The following is a 13,543-nucleotide window of genomic DNA, read 5'->3' on the forward strand; positions in this document are numbered from 1 at the left end:
TCCTAATAAATGCATTCTCCTTTGCCGTTCCACACTGTAATAACGTGCTTCTCCAGTTGTCTCTCAACCAGGTCCTCCCAGGTGTGGGATTAAAACTTTGCTCCATCAGTTTCCATCATGTCAGAGAAAGAAACTTCTAACCCTCCCGAATCTTGCCGATATGATCTTGGCTATTAGGAGGGAAACACCCTAAGTGACCCTAATTTAGGGCAAGAGAGAAAACCACCATACCACGCATTTAAAATTCTCATGTGCTCACAGTAGTTTTGGCATTAATTCCCTCAGAAAGTAAGAATTAAAGTGAAGTCAAGAATATGGCATCCAGGTATGTACTAATTAAGGCTCCCCTCTTTTAGGGTGTCCAACCTTCCCTATTTGCCGGGAACTGAGGTTTTCCCAGGATGGGGGATTTAGTGCTGAAGTTGGGAAAGTGCCTTGCAAACAGGGTTGACTGGTCACCTTGGGAATATTCAGGCAAGGGCTCTGAGGAAGGATGGCTGGCCTGGTCTGCCTTGCAGAGTTCTGCCCCGTAGGCCTCACTGCACTATGCAGCTACATGAGCCTTGGGCATAGAGTTCTTTCTATCAGTGGGGCAGGCTACATATTTCTAACATCACTTCCAACCTTAGTAGTCTATGCTTCTGGCTGAGCAGGTCTCTGCCCTGGCTGCCTGTCTCATCAGATGCCAACACTGGCCTTCTCTCTTTGGCACCTTACACACACTTGGAAGGGAAATAGAATGAGACGACTGTCTGGGCACTTTGGACACCCTCCCATTTCTGAACCATGGACTCTGGAGTCTTGACTTGCCAAGCAGCTTGAGAAAAGAACACAGGCCTCAAGTCTGATAACATCAGTCTGATTCACCAGGGCCTGAGCCCTGCTGTTTACCTACAAGGGAGTGTCCAAGAGACAGTTCTCAGAGTTCACAGAGACAGACACCCGCCCCTTGGCCTCCCTGAACTGGCTTGCTCTGGCCTATGAGAGTTACCGTTTATTTGCTATGTTGATTTTTTTTTTCCTATCCCTAAGTTTGAAAAGTGAACTTCCTCTAAAGGCCCAAGGAAGACATGCAGTCCCTTACCAGCAATCTTGTGACCGGGATGTAAGCTAAGTCTTGAAGTCTCATTTGTAATGTGCTCTGCTTTTTATTCAGTCCAGACTTTAAAGTTTTAAGCAGCCAGGCTGAAGACCTCCGGGGACTAAAATAAATCGCTTAGTAAAAAAAAAAAAAAAAAGTCATATAATTTGCATACTTTCTTTCCCTGTTGTTTGCTTCTTTTTTTATATGATTTAAGTTTTGGGTTTCATTTATAATTCAGATATATGGGCCATGAAACAGAAACCATAAACCAAAAGGGTCATATTGAAATTAACAAATTAGGCTGATAATCCTCAAACCCATTGTCACTGAGTTGATTCTGACTCATAGTGACCCTATGGGGCAGAGTGGAACTGCCCCATAGGGTTTCCAAGGCTGTATAGTCTTTACTGAAGCCGACTGCCACATCTTTCTCCTGTGGAGCGGCTGATGGATTCAAACCATCAACCTTTTGGTTAGAAGCCAAGCACCCACTGCACCACCAGGGTTCCTTCCGATAACACCAAACCAAAAAAACCTAACCCACTATTATTTCCTTACTCTCTTTTTCTTCCTTCTTTCCTTCCTTTTCTTTTTTTCCTTTCTATCATGCATTTATTCCTTCATCATCTATCTATCTATATTTCCCTATTGAATATCTGACTCCCGGACTGGAATCTAAGGCCCATCACGGCAGGGAGTTTGCCTAGAGTAGAATTTGGTTGCTCAATGTATGCACTTCAGGGATTCTGCTTATTGTCATCAATGGGTTGTCCTTGCCTTGATTAAAGTCGCTATCGCTCCAGAGCACAACTGTTTTTATACCACAAGGTGGGCAGCAGGGACATGGGCTTAGTCAGTTAATTTCCTGTTCTGGCCCTTGTAATTAAGGTTCTACTTAAGCTCAAAATTGAGCATCCCACAGGACATACTGAAGCTAGGATCCAGATATTTCCATACCTGGTCCTGATGAAATTAATAGTCTATTTTGATTTAAAGTAACCGTGGTGGCATAGTGGTTAAGAATTTGGCTGCTAACCAAAAGGTGGGTAGTTTGAATCCACCAGATCCCCTTGGAAACCCTATGGAGCAGTTCTACTCTGTCCAATAGGGTCGCTATGAGTTGGGATCGACTCGATGGCAGTGAGTTTGGTTTTTTTTTTTGGTTTTTGGAGTTAATGATTTAATGCATTTTCCCCTTTGGAAATCATTAAAATTTAATGGCAGTTTTCAAGAGGATAACACAAGATGACAATCGGTTGTAGAATCTGGGGCATTGTCACAGAGGTATGTGGAAAATACTATTGGGCAGGTGTTTTTCTGGTGTTTTCATAGTTGCTCCCCATCAGCTGCTTCCTGTTACCTCCAAGACTAGAGTTATGAGCTCTTGACTAAGACACTCAATTTCCTTCTTGTTCAATATTTAATATTAGATTTTCAATAAGACTCAAAGGCCTGGAAACTAAAATGTAAGAATGTTAAGTTCATGTTCAGGAAGAAAAAAGGCAACTCCCAATAGACTCCTGCAATGGAAGCCACATGATACAATATTGGGACTGTTGCTACACAGTTATAAAAAGAGAGCTTTTAAGGCACCCTGGGAATTTTTCTATTTTTTCACAGAAATGTATGAGTTTTTTACCTCCTCAAGAATGCCTATATTTGTGGCTATTATCAGAAAAAAAGGGAAATAACAAGCGTTGGTGAGGATGTGGAGCAACTGGAACTCTCATTCATTGCTGGCAGGATTGTGAGCGGTACAACCACTGTGAAAACAGTGTAGCAGTTCCTCAGAAAGTTAAACATAGAACGACCTTATGACCCAGCAATTCCACTCCTAGGTAGATACCCAGGGGAACCAAAAGCAAGGACTCAAGCAGTAACTTGTACACCAGTGTTCACTGCAGTGTTATTCACAAGAGCCAAAATATGGAAACAACCCAAGTGTCTATCAGAAGATGAATGGATAAACAAAATGTGGTACATAATATGCAAGGAAATATATATATATATACAAGGAAATACTCCTCAGCCATCAAGAGAAATGAAGTCCTGATGGCATGACATGGATGAATCTGGAGACATTATGCTGAGTGAAATAAGTCAGACACAGAAGGACAAATACTGTATGAGCACCCTTGTATGAACTGTCTAGATGGGCAAAAGCAGAGGCCACACTTTACTCGTGATTACCAGGGGCATGTGGGGAGGGAAAGTGGGGGTAGGTACTGCTTCAGGGTGCAGGGTTTTTGTTAAGGGTGATGAAAAAATTGGAAGCAGATGGTTGTGATTGTCACACGATACGGTGAACGAAATTAATGTCGCTGAATGGTACACATCAAACAGTTGAAAAGGCAAAGGCTTTGAAATAGATACACATTTCACCACACTAAAAATTAAATAAAAAAAGAATGCATATCTTTGGATATTTGGATGGGTCTGGGCATAAGCCATTGCAGGAGTGAAAAAGAAACCACTCGCGTTCAGTCAGTGCATCAGCATAGAGAAAATTAGGCTTCCCTACATACACCACTGTACCACTTTCCAGCATTAGCCGAGGGTACGGCCAGCAGCTACTGTTAAAAAAAAAAAAACAAACTCGAATATAAGAAGAATTTGCCTGTGCTAAATAAGTTAATGTGATAGGTTACAAACTGTGCTTTCATTTTTATCTTTATGCTCATTTTCCAATGATGATATCACTAAAACATGGAGACAAAAATCTTTTTAAGCAAAGGACAGATGAAACATTTAGGGAAAAACAGTGTGCTAAACTTTTTTTTTTTTTTTTTAAACATCCAAACTGTTTTCACAGTATTCCATCTCCAGGGAACGTTGCAGGCTTTAGGTGCACGCAACTAGCCTAGGTCAAGTCTCAGAGTGCTTTTCTCATTTTTACTGGTAATCTGAAGAGATGATATTCAACAAGAAAGGGAGAAAATAAAAGATATGAGTAATTATAAGCATACTTTTGCTTCAGAAAATTTTTCACATTGCACAGTCATGAATTTATGCTAATAAATGATAAAATATTTTATTTATTTAATATAGAATATACAATATTGCACTCCAGTTGCAAGTAGTTCATCAAAAAATTGTATTTACAAACTGCCATAACAATTGTCTGAGCCAGATGTTTTACGGCATCAACAACTATAACCATGACATTGAACTTTGAACCTACTAAAAAAAGGGCCAGGTTTAATAGTCTCCTTTTTACTCCACAGTGTCAGTGACCAGTAGTTTAAAAACTACGTACGTGTAAAAACAATAACCTTTCCAGTTACATAAATACCTTTCAGTAGTAAAAAAAAAAATTTTACTGCTAATCCCTCCCCACGTATTAGTCAAGTAGATTACCGTCAAACTATTTGCTTTGCTTTATCAGTAATGTTTCTTTCCATCATGTTTAATCATGTTATTTTATATGCTATTTTTTCATGAACAAATGAGTTATTTTGCTCATTCTTACAGAAAGCGGTAGCGAAACTTTTCATCCAGACTGAGCTACAAAGTTTGATTTTTCTCCAAAGTTATTCAGCAACTGAGATGATCCAGGTTTAGGACAGGAATCCTCTACCACAGACTCAAGGCGGGCACAAGGCTGAGGCACATAAATGTGAACAGAAGGAGAGTTTGCTCTGCTTAGAGTTTGGGGACCCCCGTTCCCCTGTTCTTCGTGCCCAGCTATCTCAGACATCTACTTCCCGAATCCACCCCAACTAAATCCTTTGTGCTTCCTGTGCCGCCTCTGAAGTTCAAAATGTTCCTGAAAGATCTTGGCGGTTTTAAAATGAAACCAGCTGGTGTTCTTTATTTTTTCATCTATTTTATGGGCAGTGTAGTCAGCCACCATTTTTATTTCAGAGACATCTGACCTAGGTTCTAATGCATCTTATTCTGACAGTAGAAAGGCACAAAACCATTTTGCATAAAGCATTCACATATGAAGCTAATGGGATACCTGCACATAAGAGAACTGGCTATATGAAAAAGACCCTTTTCTTAATAATAATGATAATTCTCCTTATCTTTGACAGTATCTCTTTTACCTAAGTGCAATTCAGTGGACAGGAAAATAGCGGCATTTTTGGAGCAACAGCTGGGAGAAAATTCTTATAGCGGGGAGTCTGTCGTATTGAAAAGAGCCCACATTGAACCTACACCTGCCAGCCCGCACAGCGTCTGAAGACGTGTATCTCGGGCTTATTTGAAAACAAATCACTTTAGTATCGAGCACTTTATAGTAGCAAACACTCAGCTTACAGTCAGAAGATATTTGAACAATATATACAAAAATCTAACCAAGGAAAAGAAAAGATGACTTCAAATTGCACCAATAAAAACAGACCATACCAAGTAGAGGAAAACCATCTCAAGACCAGTAACTGTGTAAAAATAAATATTTAAGTAACTCAAAGACCTATTCTCACCATTAAACATTTATAAAAATAGAATACAGTATTAAACAAATATACGAATATATCGAAATAGAATCATTTATAAAATATTTTACCATTAAGAAACCCATTTCTTTCCCCCTCATTCTTCTTTCTAATAATTTTGTTCTTGAAGAGATACATTTTGATAAAACTTTGTTTTGAGAGGGTTGACTAGGTGACAAATTTTCACTGGGTCATCATCACTGATACAGAATTACTCTCAGATAGTCCTGAATCTGAAAATGTATTCACTCTGGGTGTCAAGGGCAAGTTCAGAATTAAGGTCACAGTAACGCTGCACCAACATTCTGATCCCTAAGTCTCCCAGCCACCCGGAGGCGGTCCCTTGTTTCAAAGTATACCTTTTTTTGAGAAGGGTGAATTACTGCCTAATTTGGAATGGCTACGCGATACGTGAAGGCTTGGATTAGACCAAATAGAAGGGCCAATCTTGCCCTCAGGTAACCATGTTCTGTGTCAACTCTGACTTTGCTATTCTTGTTTGAAACTTGGAAACAAGGGGACTGTTGGAGGCACATTTCAAGTGATGCTGTGAAAGAGGAATGATGTTATTGATCTGATAAGATGAAACTCCAAGACACTTTTGCCAACACCCAAGTAACTACAGAAGTTTTTATTTAGCGGTATCTCAACTATAAGTTATCTTTTAATAGGTACTGCCACAGGCCTACAACCTGATGCAAAGTGGAATGGACAGAATGACCTGTGACCCTGAAGTGGCTTTATAAGTGCCTTCTGAATCACTGAATAAGATTATCAGTTGTGTAGCTTTAGGATGGAGCCCTGGTGGCGCAGTGGTTAAGAGCTTGGCTGCTAACTAAAAGGTCAGCAGTTCGAATCCACCAGCTGCTCCCTGGAAACCCTATGCGGCAGTTCTACTCTGTCTACAGGGTCACTATGAGTCAGATTCAATTCGATGGCACGTAACAACAACCACAGTTTTAGGATTAACTGAGGTTTCCAGTGTGGTGATGCTTTAAAATTTGGTGTTTTGTATGCATGTGCGTTTAGTCTTTGTTAACTATGGTATTTAACTAGAATATACCTTCTGATTACAGTTGAATACAGAATAGAAGGAATTTTGATTTAAATGGTACCAATCAGCCCAAGATGGCTGAAAGGAGTAAATACCATGGCATTGATGCTTGGTTTTCATGCTCTTTGCCTTAAAAAAAAAAAAATTAATTTAGATATTGTTAAAATGCACCTCAGTATGTCTTTGTCCGCAAGTCAGTCAAAAGCATGTCCTAGAAAATATTTCCAAACAGGCTTCCCCTCTCTAGCTACCCTCTGGAAATAAGTATAGATCCGTCTCAAACAAGAAAAACCTTTCAACAGCTTTAGCTGGATGATAACAATCAAAACTCAGCTAATTTCCAAGTTCTGTGTTCCCCTCTTCTCCATAGCTCAAATATTTCTACATCTAGGCATTTCAAATCTTCTGAAATTACTTAGGCTTAGTCAATAGGGTGCTTTGTTCCTTGGGAAACAGCAATCATGTTGTCAGCTTGGGGATACTGGATAAGACGAGTGCTCGTGAAGATGGTCCTGTGATTCCAAGTCACCCATGATACACTTCAAGGGAACCTCCCTCCTTGGGAAGGATTTCTTCCTGAGGAGAAAGAAAAAAAAAGTCAATCAATTCTAGTGTAGGCAAATGTTATAAAACTAAATATTATACTTCAAATTCTGTTCCCTATAGTCTTTGGCTTTGTGACATTCTCTGTATTTCAAACATTTCCTTTGTGAATTTTAAATTTTGAAGAGAAGTTGGTGGCCTTACTAAAGGCAATGATCACTTGGTTCCTCTGGTAGGATAAATCTCCATCTTCCTGTAGGCCTTCCTCTGGACTTTTGAAATTTCTGTTTACCTCAAACCAATAATGGAGTGGGGTGAAGAAAATGTTTTTGAATGTGAGGCTAGAGCTAACTACCACAGGGTTGGACAACAAAAATAGAAAACAAGGCAGATTGTTTAAATAAATATTTGAAGTGAAATAGATTCCACCCTTTTAAAATACCGATAGCTCCAAAAGGCCTAGGCATTGGCCAGAAGAAAGGGAAGGGCAGTCTTATAATTACTCAAGCAGGTTGTTTACCTAAAACAGGCTCTTAGCTGATAAATGCAGAGCTTCCAAGTATCATCAAAGATATTTGTTCTATACTCCCAAAGCATCTTTGCAAATGATGAGACCACAATTACCTCACACTAGCCTTTAGTGTGGGCTTCTACATGTCTTCCGTTACTACCAAAGAGAAATGTGGAGATCATTGTCAGAATATCTGAGGAGTTCTGCTTGCGGAGCAGTAATATCGCTCCTTGAAATTAAACCATGTTTATTCCTAATTCACCTAAAGGAAAAGTTACCATTCTTTTATAACGATACTAAAATCAGCAACTTATATATTCTATGCAAAAAACAGAAAACCAGAAAGTCCTACATTTTGGTAAGTTCCCGATCTGATGAATTGAAGGATAGGAAGATGACTAACCACCACCAAAGAGAAGAGCAATTTTCATGAATTACACTCTGGAAAACTGAATACCAAAATCATCCATGTGTCACCTGTCTGTTGGAGCCCGGGTGGCACAGTGGTTAAGAACTTGGCTGCTAACCAAAAGGCCAGCAGTTTGAATCCAGCAGCCACCCCTTGGAAGCCTCACCGGGTAGTTCTACTCTGTCCTGTAGGGTTGCTATGAGTTGAAATTGACTCGACAGTAACAGGTATGGGTAACCTATTACTCAAGGGTCTGCCTTCATGGGATTCTACGAGTCATCTTCCAGTTCTGATATTGGATGACTGCAGCTCAGTTTGGAAAAGCAAACATTTTTTATTCCATGAGGTGAAAACTGATGAACTTGTTATTTAAGTCTGGATGGAATAATTTTAATTACAGTTTATGATCTCTCAATGGGCTCAAGCATAGCAACAATTGTGAGGATGGCACAGGCCTGGGCAGTGTTTTGTTCTGTTGAACACAGGGTCACTATAAGTTGGAACCGACTCAATGGTGCCTATCAACAACAATATCTAACAAGTGGACAAAAAAACTCCATAGTAAATATACTTATTTTTTCTTTTGCTTAGAAAGACTAATTTTCTCAAATTTTCTGAATTTCTCCTGAAATCTTAAAATGAACTCTTAGGAATTTCAACACAAGTGTCCTAGTAAACTAGAGAAAAAGTACAGGTTAAACTCTTGCTTCCATGTCTTGAAAAAGTCATGGAACTAGTTTCTGAAACAAGTAATTCCTGTGATGAAAGCTTACGTTTACTTTGTAAACTGTATTTTTTTTTTTTAAGTTGCTGGAGATAACTGCTTCACCCACACAAAGTCCGCCACACTCTCCGATCCCATTGGCTTTGGTTCTTGGCTCTCTCTATTGGCTATCCTTCAGAGCAAACAATGCTGTTTGCAGGCGGTGAGTTAAAAAAGGTGGTTTGTGGTTAGGGACAGACATCATTACAGGGAGCAGTCAGCATCAGGGCATGGGGAAAGCCCAGCTCATTTCCTCCTCAGGACTCTCTAAAGAACTAGGTATTAAGTACTGACTGAAGTTTCCAAGAATTCAAGCTATGTTTTGGGTCTAGGCTAGTAAATGTGTAAAGGAAATCTCTACAGCGCTGTGACTGTCAACGACATGTGCTACAAACGACTGCACGGGTTCCGGGTGACGCCAGCCTCCCCTCTCTGCGCAAAAATATGAAACAGCTGGGAAAGCAAGCCACACTGTCCATCCCTATCTTCCAACAAACAGGATTGAGTGAGGTGGAGAAACAGTGCAGTGAACCAAGCTAATTCACGAGCCTCTGGTTCTCCTGCAGAGATTCACCCTCTGTGGTTTCCTAAGCTTGCTGTCACCTTCTCTTGGAGGGAAGAACAGTTGTCTCTTGCCTCAACTATGTCTCTTTGCTGTCAAAGTGAAAATTCTCACAGGCTAACCAAACTTGTTACCTTTTTTCATAGAGTCAAGCCTTAAAGGGCTTTCAAAAGATGACTTCATAGGTCCAATCCTAAACTGTTTTTCACATGGTGATTTTGATACTGGAGATGGGGGTGGGCCTGGGTCTAGAGACGTCAGAAAAGGGTGATTTTACTTTTATGTCGTCAGGTTATATTTTGGCTTGTTTGGGTGTCATCTCATCTCACCACTGTTTCTGCCATCAGTTCTACCTTCCTTCTGTGAATAAAACACAGAAGAAGGCTCTGACTCCCGCTAGCTATCTGGATGTGAACTTAATTTTTAGTTTACTTTTTACATAATCCAGTAAGCAATGAGCTTCTGTTTTTCTTCTTCTGGGTTCCAATCATGGAACGTGGATATATATGTAGTACTGACTACCCAGAATAATAAAATATAGAGAGTGGAAATTATCTGCCCATCTCCCTTCATTTCATGAAGGATGGAAGCCGAGGCCCAAAGTGGAGGAGTGACTAGTCAGCAGAAGACAGACCTCCTACTTCCCCCCCAGACCTGTACCCCCAGACCCTGCTCACTCTCCACAGCTTTCCTCCTCCACATGATAGCATTTATGCCTGACATCATTGGCATACCCTGGACAGCACTCACTTCTCTCCGTTCCAAAAGATAACTTGTGGAAAACATGATTAAAAAAAAAAAGTTTGACTTCCTATATACGTGTCTAGGGACTCAGACTAGAGGAAGAAGCAAATATTTGATAAAATATAAGAAAGAACTCAAGTTTTGAGCCTCGGGTCAAGAGAAACAAAGAATCTCCCCGTCCTCATGTTGGATATTACTCATGTTTGTATCAAGGCTGTGGCTACTCAGAGGTTATTAAGTTTACCGTTATGATTATTCAGTCTTCAGGAGAGAGTTGCACACAAACACGTCCTGTGACATGCCACCCCCACCAGTTACTGGAGTTTATCTCAAGGGGAGACAAAATACCTTCATGGCATGAAATGTTCTTTTCATTCAACATACAGCATGGTGTCAGTGAAGGGCAAAAGGAAGCTATGTTGCACTGTTTAAATTCTTGGTTCTCAAAAAGAATTCTGAAAAGGTACCTTCTCCTCTCCCTTCACTACTCCCAGGTGTGCTGAAGGAAAAGTAAGGATGACACCTGAGGATAAACCTTATTTAGCTCCTCAGTGAAAAGCACATTGAGCAAAAGAACTTCACCCCGTGCTCCTGGGTGATGCAAAGGGAGACAGTATATCCCATGTTATGATCAGAGAGAGAAACTATAGAGTGAGAGCAATTAAGAACTGTGAGCCATACTATAATCTAGTCCAATCCCCTCATATCAACAAACTGACACTCCCTGGTGTGAACTAAACTGCTCCAGCAACTCTTAGAAAGTCTGCAAAAAACAATTTCAGCAAAATTTAGCCAAAGAAAGTTATTTTCCAGCTATGTGAGTGTCAAACTGCTGACAAAACCCTGCAGAGAAGTCCTTCCTCACAACTTTGTACAGAAATGCCTCCAAGAAAATGCCAGCTGCTTTTGACATGGTGACACCCAGCCTTCCTTTCTGCAGGAGGCGAGCAGTAAAGAGTTATAAGAGAGCAAAGCCTGTCCTCGGGCTACAGGCTGGATGAGTTGGCTACAATCAAACATCGAGACAGCCCAGAGTGAGTTTGTATCACAAGGTCAATTCACATAAAGACTAGGTGTTCCTGGCTATTGTCAATGCAGGGTGTAACAGCAGGGGGGGTTGACTTTGTACTGAGCTTGTCTGCTTGCTGACTGAGCCTTTTTTAAAATAATTTCATTTTCCCCCATTTTTCACTAATAAGCCAACTAGGATGGTGCTAACATAGAATTATCCTTGCAGGCAGACCTAGAGCCTGGAAACCTGGATTTGGTAGCAGTTCCATTATTTGGTAGGTCTAACCAAAAGGTCGGCAGTTTGAATCCACCAGGTGCTCCTTGGAAACTCTATGGGGCAGTTCTACTCTGTCCTACAGGGTCACTATGAATCAGAATCGACTCAGGGGCAATGGGTTTGGTTTTGGAAACCCTGATAGTGTAGTGGTTAAGTGCTATGGCTGCTAACTCAAAGGTCGGCAGTTCCAATCCACCAGGGCTCCCTGGAAACTCAGTGGGGCAGTTCTACTCTGTCCTATAGGGTCGCTATGACTCAAAACTGGCTCCACAGCAACGGGTTTGGGTTTTTGGTTTGCTTCCAATTTTAGATTACTGGACTCTAACCGGAAGTTGCCACTAACCACCACTCAACTTGGCTACACTGAACAAACACAAACACGCACACAGGCAGACACCATTCTCAGGCTCTGGGAAAGCCCACCTTAGGGTTCCGGTCTCCCGGTCTGGGCGCAGGCGGCGTCCCTCCAGCTCCTGCAGCCCCTTGCTGCGTGGGGGTCTCCCTGGCCTTCTTACAGGTGTACAGCCATTTGATGATGCGAGCGTTCTTCTCGATGACCGAGGTCCTGCTGGGGACTTGCTCCACCAGCTCGTCTTCCTGCAGTCCGTCGTCCCCGCCGCTGTGCCGGGAGAAGCCGCTGTCCGACGTGGCCATGCTCACGCTGCGGACTCTGAAGGCGATGTGGTCTGACCCTGCTGAAAAGTTCTCCCTGCCGAGGTCCTCCACCACCTCGGGGTCCAGGCCGCAGTACTGGAAAAAGGTGTCAGACTCTGCAAAGGACTTAGAGTAGCGGGAGCTGATGTCCGACTGAGAGCGGTGCAGGCCCCGGCGCCTTACCTCCTGGAGGAGCTCAGGACCAGGGGGCGCGGCTTGGCACCTGCTGGGTGCCCTGGCAGGCAGGGAGGGGGTAGGTGGCGCGGGAGGTACTGAACCGGCGACAGGGCCGGCGCCAAGGCTGCTCCCTGGGGCCTTGGCCGGGGCGGCCTCCTGGCCCTGGGCTCTGGCCTCCTGGCCCTGGGCTCTGGCCTCCTGGCCCTGGGCTCTGGCCTCCTGGCCCTGGGCTCTGGCCCCCTGGCCCTGGGCTCTGGCCCCCTGGCCCTGGGCTCTGGCCTCCTGGCCCTGGGCTCTGACCTCCACACTCTCGGTCTTGACCTCCTCTCCCACTTTAGGCATCTCAGGGGGCACCAGCGCCTTGTCCTTGCCTGGCCCTTGGAAGAGCTTCTTCACCAAGCTTCCCCTGGAGCCGTCGGCGCCGGGCCCTCTGACGAACTCGCATTTCTGCCGGTAGATGACCAGCGAGTCCGGCCTCAGCGGCTTCCGGGCAATGGCCCTGCGAGCCACGGGGCACGGGGCGCGGGTCGGGAGCTGTGGGGCGCCGGCTGCCGTCTCCTCCGGGCCGCGGGGGTCGCAGGCGCTCCTGCGGCTGTCCCCGGAGCAGCTCTCGCTGCTGCTCTCGGAAGCGGAGGTGGGCCCGGCCACCGGTCGGCTCTTCACGTACTTGGCGCGGTCGGCCGCCAGCCTCTCCACGGCGCTCCTGCGCGCCGGCCGCGCCGCGTCCAGGTGCCGGCGCAGGTAGTCGGGGCCCCGGTGCAGGAGGCGCTCGCTCAGGGGCGCGTCGAACGCCGGCAGGGCGTGCATCCTGACGCCGGGCGCGACCCCCGCGGGCATGGCCGCGGTGCTCGGGGTCCCGTGCGTCCGGGCGCTCAGGCACCCGCTGCGGGCTTCCGGCGCGCCGCTGGGCAAACTCCGGATCCGCGCCGATTGGCGAGTCCCGCCCCGTGCCCGCCGCACCCCGCGCCCGCCGCGCCCCGCCGGCCCAGGTCCGGAGGTGGGTGAACCCCGAAGTCCGCGCTAATTGGCGAAGCGCGGCCGGTGCCCGCCGCGCCCGGCTCGGGGCCGCCCGCCCGCCGGCGCCTTTACCTTGCAGCCGAACCAGCCTCCCGGGCCAGGCCAGCCAATCGCCGGGGAGGAGGGTGCCGGCCCGGCTGACGGGCCACTCAGCTGGCAGCGCGTCTGGGAAAGGGGCACTCGTGGGGCGCGGGGGAGGATCAGGCCATCCGGCTGGCAGAGAAGCCTGGGGCGGAAAGTGTTGGTTCAGCTCCTGGTATCCTCTGTCTCCCCCGTGGCCCTGGAATCTCCTGAG

General features: G+C 44.7%; 1 protein-coding gene across 2 annotated transcripts; it reads right to left on the minus strand.

Moving 5' to 3' along the window:
* Positions 1-4,126: 4,126 nt before the first annotated feature.
* Positions 4,127-13,161, minus strand: FAM110C (family with sequence similarity 110 member C). 2 transcript variants are annotated; one of them, XM_049904657.1, is made up of 3 exons: positions 12,427-13,161; positions 11,824-12,384; positions 4,127-7,156 (listed from the first exon to the last, which is right to left on the minus strand). In XM_049904657.1, exons 1-3 carry the CDS (start codon positions 13,066-13,068, stop codon positions 7,106-7,108), a joined length of 1,254 nt encoding a protein of 417 aa, XP_049760614.1. In that variant the 5' UTR covers positions 13,069-13,161; the 3' UTR covers positions 4,127-7,105. The 2 variants fall into 2 exon arrangements, with proteins under 2 accessions (XP_049760614.1, XP_049760613.1); XM_049904656.1 differs by having other exon boundaries at positions 11,824-13,161.
* Between the last annotated feature and the right edge of the window lie 382 nt (positions 13,162-13,543).

The sequence above is a fragment of the Elephas maximus genome, chromosome 12 (assembly GCF_024166365.1).
Source record: "Elephas maximus indicus isolate mEleMax1 chromosome 12, mEleMax1 primary haplotype, whole genome shotgun sequence".
Classification (NCBI taxonomy): Eukaryota; Metazoa; Chordata; class Mammalia; order Proboscidea; family Elephantidae; genus Elephas; species Elephas maximus.

Bases quoted from the DNA above. Each gene is read 5' to 3' on its own strand.
- FAM110C (XM_049904656.1), bottom strand. From the start codon at position 13,068: ATGCCCGCGGGGGTCGCGCCCGGCGTCAGGATGCACGCCCTGCCGGCG. The intron at 7,157-11,823 runs GTGGGCTTTCCC...CTTTCTCCTCAG, and splicing joins CGGGAGACCGGAACCCTAAG to GAAGAAATCCTTCCCAAGGA.